Source organism: Lutzomyia longipalpis, chromosome 2 (assembly GCF_024334085.1).
Source record: "Lutzomyia longipalpis isolate SR_M1_2022 chromosome 2, ASM2433408v1".
NCBI classification, from domain to species: domain Eukaryota; kingdom Metazoa; phylum Arthropoda; class Insecta; order Diptera; family Psychodidae; genus Lutzomyia; species Lutzomyia longipalpis.
This window is the reverse complement of record NC_074708.1, coordinates 23,615,690-23,621,689: the sequence shown is the minus strand read 5'-3', so window position 1 is coordinate 23,621,689 and position 6,000 is coordinate 23,615,690. Positions and strand designations below refer to the sequence as shown.

Here is a 6,000-nt window from a genome sequence, read left to right as displayed (position 1 = left end):
AATCTGAAACGCTTTCAATTTGCGTTGAAAATGAAGAAAAAAAACATTTTGACTGATAAATGTTTTAAGAGAGAAATAATTAAATTAATATCTCAATAAAAAATCTGAATATTTCTATGCTTCTTGCAGTCACGAAAAGGTTGACAGAGAAAAATTCTCAAAATGCTTAGCTTAGATAATAAATATTGCGATAAAAATATTATAAGAAGAGATTTTTCATTTGAATAATTTGAAAATATGAATTCTAATGGAATTTATTGCTTTTTTATTGTTGAAATAATTCTTCTTCTATTAAAAAAGTATTCAAAATTTTAAAAAAAGAAGAAAACTAATTATTGAAATAATTCGTAATTGATTTTTTACTCAATTACAATATCTGTCAATTTTATTGGAATGAATTGGAGCATTTTATCGCATATCTTCCAGAAAGCTCAAATATAGTGAATGTAAAATATTTATTTATTAGAAAATATTACAAAAAAAAATGTTTTGGTCATTTCTTTTTTTTCTCATTGTACATACAACCCCCACTCCCACCCCCTCCCTAAGTTAGACCTTCTTTATTAACAAAATTTAACAATAAAAAATAAATCTTGTGTGTGTAAAAGTTACTAATTTAGAATAAGAAATAAAGTAGTTCTATAAACACTATAGTGGATGGGATAAAAGATTTTAGAAAATAATAATTTATACATTCATTAATTTTCACGCAATCATTGTCATTCACACAAAATCAATAATAATTAATTAATGAAAAATTAACATAATTTTCTCTCTGCAATGATGGCACATAATCTGGACAAACTTTTTGTAAAAGAAAATTAACTTTCAATTTAAAATAGAAAATCTTTAAAATTCTTCTTCTCTTACTCTGAGAGAATTTTCTATTAACATTTCTTTGTGCTAATAATTGTCCTATATATACATTTCTTTTTTTTTTACTTTCTATCTCAACTCTGTCTTTTTCTTCACAAAATATTGCAAAAAGCAAAAAAAAAAAGAAAGAATTTTGAATGAAAACCATGCACGATATTCGACCAATCGAGGCATGATGAATAAAATCCATTTCATCCGCTATGTATCGTAAATGTTTGATCCCTGTCTCACATTTAGTGGTTCCAGGGTTCGAAGAAAGTCAAAGCCCAAGGCATGGGTGTGCACAAGCCGGAGGAGATTGAGGAATTCGGCAAGCACGACCTCAAGGTGATCTCGGACATGCTAGCGGACAAGCCCTTCTTTTTCGGAGACGAACCAACAACTGTAAGTTCTTGCGCGCCCCCCATTTGCCGCCATTTTTTTTCTATTCTAATCCACAATCATTGAATTTGTAGCTCGACGTGGTTTCATTTGCCGTCCTCTCGCAATTGCATTTCATCTCGAAAGATGTCAATTTGCCCCTTAGGGACTTCATGGCGACCTCATGCCCCAACCTCGTGGGTCATGTTTCGCGAATGAAGGAGCGCTGTTTCCCCGATTGGGATGAAATTTGCACCAAATTGGATTTGAATGCCCATCTACCAAAACCAGAGTGAGTATAGCAAAAAAACTGCTATAATGCCATAATTTTTTTTAGCCAAGACACACTTCCTATAAATTTTATTTTACTTTAAAAAAAACTTATTATGAATTGAAACGGAGTTGGTTGAACTAATCATGAGTTTTCACACAAAAAAAAGAATAATTTTGGTTATAGCAAGAAAGGAATTAGAAAATATTTAAAATTAGTTTTCTATAAAATTTTTCTATTTAGTTTTCCTTTTTGAATGAATATATTGTGGAAAAAAAATATATTAATGATTTTTTAATGTTAAAAGTTAACCTTATTAGCTTTGTAATCCTTTGGGATATTTTATAGTATATTTATGGCAATTAATGGCTGAATTCAATTTTATGGCTATCTCCATTCGATTATTTTTTATTAAAGGTTTGCCATTAATTGTTCTAAATATGCCACAAAGCGCCCTCATTAAGAGCCTGTAGTGGTTCATCCCTAAAGTTCAATATTTTATAGCTACTTTGGGAGGCGTTTATAATAGTTTGAGGGCTCTGGTTTTCAACTTTATAGCACTTCGGACCAACTGTGTATTCTATCAGTTTTGTTCCCCTAAACACGTTTCAACAAATTCCTATAAAAATTGTTGATTTTTGAAATTCACCACAATCAAACGCACACAGAAAATGAAGTTGCTATAATTTTTTATAGCAACTGATAATTGGCTTAAATGTAAAATGGAACATTATTATTAGACGTCTTTATGGCTTATTTTCATCCAATCTTCTTTACATTCAATTGCTATAAATTTGACAGAGGGCGCTATTTGTCAGTTTTATAGTACTATAGGCTAATTTTTTTAAATGATAAATTGGGAAGGAAATTTTCTTGACTATTAAGAAGAAGTCTTAAGAAGTATCTAAATTTTTAAATAAAAAAAAACAATTTTTATAGCAAAAATTTGAATTTTGATTCTTCACACTGAATCATTCTAAGGATAATATTTATTTCTCCTTCTTCTAGACCTGAGGCTAAGGAAGGCAAGGAGGGTGAGACAGAAAAGAAAACCGAACAGGAAGGTGCCGAAGCTGAGAAGATCGAGAAGGAACTGGAGAAGGATAAGGTAAAGGAATAATTAATTAATTTTCTTCTGAATGCATTTTAACAAATGACTTTGGATGCCATTTTGCAGTCCGATGAGAAGACGGAAAAGGTGGAGGAGAACAAAGAGAAGGAGGAGGCGAAGTAAAATGCATTGAAGTCGTGAAGAAACGCACAAAAAAACGGTTTTTCTTATTAAAATATTTTCTCTTTTATTTCTAAATTAGAAGATTGAGAAGACACAATGGTTAGATTGAAATTAGGCAAATGCTTAAGGTAAAAACAAAAAGTAATGAAAAGTTTCCAAAAAAAAAGGAGAAAAACAAGAGAAAAGAAATGAGAATTAAGCGATAGCTCACGAATGGATGAGAGAACAATGAAAGGCAAAACAAAATGGCAATTTATGATGCGAAATATTGTGTAGGAAATAGTGCGTTAGGAACAAAATATTCTCATGACAAACACACTTTTTTTCTGTGGATTTATAGAAATTATTTTATATATTTTTTATTATATATATTTTTTGTATAGAAAATAACACGATATTTTTTTTCCTTCGAATAAGTCCTTCTCCCCTCCCCCAATGCTCCCAAAACCCCTCTTTTTTTATACATAAATATAAATAATATAATTTGCAATGAAGACGATGAGAAAACTCCAATTTATTTTTAAGAATTTTTAAAAATAACGTTCTTTTGAGCTATAATGAGAAAATGTATTCATGACCATAATGCTATAAAAAAACGTTCTATAAAATAAGATAGAAAGCTGTCATTTTTGTGCTCTTTTTTTGTTTTTTTTTTTCTTGTGTAATTCATGACAATTATGAGTTTTTTTTTATAAAGTGTTTTTCTTTTATTAATTTAGGTAAGGAAAATGTATAGAAAAATATTTCCCATAATTTTTGACATATCTTTTATTTGTGGAAAAAATAGATAAATAGCTAACAATGAGATTTTCTTTTCACTGTAAACGTTTTCTTATGAAAAAATTTCAATAAAGACTTGATTTTGCAGAATTCTTTTATTTTTTTTTTGTAAACTTAAATTGTTTCTGTTAAATGTTAGTGGTTGACGTAACTTCAAGTGACAGATGTTGTTACATTACGTCACACAGGAAGACTTTGACAGCTTCAAACAGGAATTATAGTTGACCCCCAAAATTGCTATAAAATTCACAAACAGCGCCCTCATCTTCCATAAAATGCCAATAGTGGTGAATTTTGGAAGCTTAGCACCAAAGGGCTGACTTTTATAGCATAAAAATCAAGTCTCTTGCGTCTCTTGCGTCTCCTTGGATTAAAATTTATTACGAAAAAAATCACTGCCAAATGATTTTTTGATACCTTTATAGTTTTTTCTTTTCAAAGAACTTTTACAAAAATATTTAAATAAAAAAAAACCAAAAATCACTGATATTGCGACGAAAGCTCAAAGTTTTTTGACATCACCAATTATAAAAAATTTTCGAAGCTCCTTTTGCTATAATTTTCTTTGTGTATGACTTTTTCAATGGTTGGAAAGGCATGTGAGACAATTTTAAGGGATTCTTTTTTACAATATTTGAAGAAAAAAAATTCAAGAAAAAATGAAGAAAAACTAAATGCAAAAGAAAAGTAAATCTTAAAATTAGACTTACAACGTACATATATAGATCAAAGTGAATAGAAAAAAAACATAACATGCGTTTTTTTTATAGTAAAACAAGTGAGTTGAGATGATGGTAAAAAAATCAAAAAAATGCGTAAATAAATAGAATATTTAAAAATACTCTCAAAATAAAAAAAAATGAAAAATATTGCTATAGACTCGTTTTTTTTTCTAAATGAAAAAAAATTATATACTAAATTATAAAAAATAGAAGAAATGCAAAGGAAATAAAATTAGAGAAAAAGCAAAAAAAAATTAATAAATAAACAAAAACAAAGAAATTGGTATTCAGGTGATTTGTTTCTTTCCAAAAGAAAACAAATCCCCATCACATCGTCATTAATATTCCAAGAAAAAAAAATGGGAAATTGCGTAGAGAAGGGCGAAAGAATGAAGCAAAAACAAATTTAAGAAAAAACAAGTACTGCAAAGAAAATGCGTGAGAATAAGGAAATTAAAGGAAAAACCCAAATGCAAGTGGATGAAACGAAATGTTGGAAAAAAAATTTGTTTAAAAAAGAAATTGATAAAATGTGTATTTTTAAAAATATATTATATTGAAACTTGTTTAAAAAAAAAGAGGATAAAATTTTACTATAAATGTAAGAAAAATGAAAGAAAATGCGCAATGAGGGCATAAAAAATGTGAAATTGTTTATTTATAAATATTAAGGGATGTGGACTTTGTATTATTTTTGCTCAAAAAGAAAATTTGCTATAAAAAAAAAATTATATCCAATGCCACAACCACTTTCCCATAAAATCAACTCAGTCCCCCATTTTAGCCCATTTTTTCTACATTGTCTTTTAGGTGACTTTTAATGGATTTTTCATGATATGAGAGAATGCCAAAAAACGAAAATTTTTTTAAAAATAAAATTGAGCAAAAATAATCAACAATTTGCAGTACTAACTGGAATTTTAAACTGAGCGAGAGAGAGTGACGAAGAAATGAAACTTGCTATAAAAAAAATGATGGGAAGAATGCTCCAAGGCGCGAACCACATGGTATAAAAAAAAGTAAATAATGAGATATTGATGAAGTAGTAGGTAAATTTTTTGGAACTATATATATATACATATTAAAATAAAGTAAAAAAAATTGATAGACACGTAAAAGTTTAATCCATTTTAAATGTTTCATACACTTATACAATTAATAAATGAAAAAAAATGATAATGAGTAATTGAGAAAAGATTATATACATACTATGAAAGGAAAAAAAAACATAAAAATGATGAAAATATCATAGAAAAAGAAAAAATAATTTCTCCGCAATGTTTTTTGATGAGGCGCCAAAGCCAGCAAAAAAAGGGATTTATTTATCACTTTAGTGACATTTTACTCTTTTTTTTTTCTTTAATCATTCATCTAATAGTCTGCGCCCGAAACACCTAAAAAGGCGAGAAGAAAAAAAAACACACAAAATTATAGATTAAGTGTGAGCTTGAATATGATAATTATTAATTAAACAAACCAGAAAAATATAAATGTAACCTGTATTACATGGAATATTGTCAATAAAAGAAAATTTCTTGAACATCTCTTTATGATTTTTTTCTCTCTCTCCCTTTCTCACCATTTCGGTATGAAATGCGTTGAATTTGTGTTAATCGTAGTCTTTTTTTCAGGTATTTTCAATCCGATTTTACTTAAAACCAATTAAACTACGTTACGGGAGTAAAAAGAGCATTAAATGGGCTTTAAAATGGTAGCAAATTTAAGAATATTGCTTTATTACTATTTTTTCTCATTCT

General features: G+C 28.2%; 2 protein-coding genes across 3 annotated transcripts in view; one reads left to right on the top strand and one right to left on the bottom strand.

Moving 5' to 3' along the window:
• Positions 1-6,000, bottom strand: part of LOC129789596 (irregular chiasm C-roughest protein-like) — a 130,586-nt gene that overhangs the window by 99,869 nt on the left and 24,717 nt on the right. The window lies entirely within an intron of this gene.
• LOC129789709 (failed axon connections-like) lies at positions 1,114-5,783 on the top strand (the record flags this gene model as incomplete). The annotated part of the gene is given in 4 exon segments (XM_055826721.1): positions 1,114-1,260; positions 1,332-1,528; positions 2,516-2,615; positions 2,685-5,783. Coding segments are annotated over 4 exon segments (501 nt in total), but the record flags the coding sequence as incomplete, so codon positions are not given.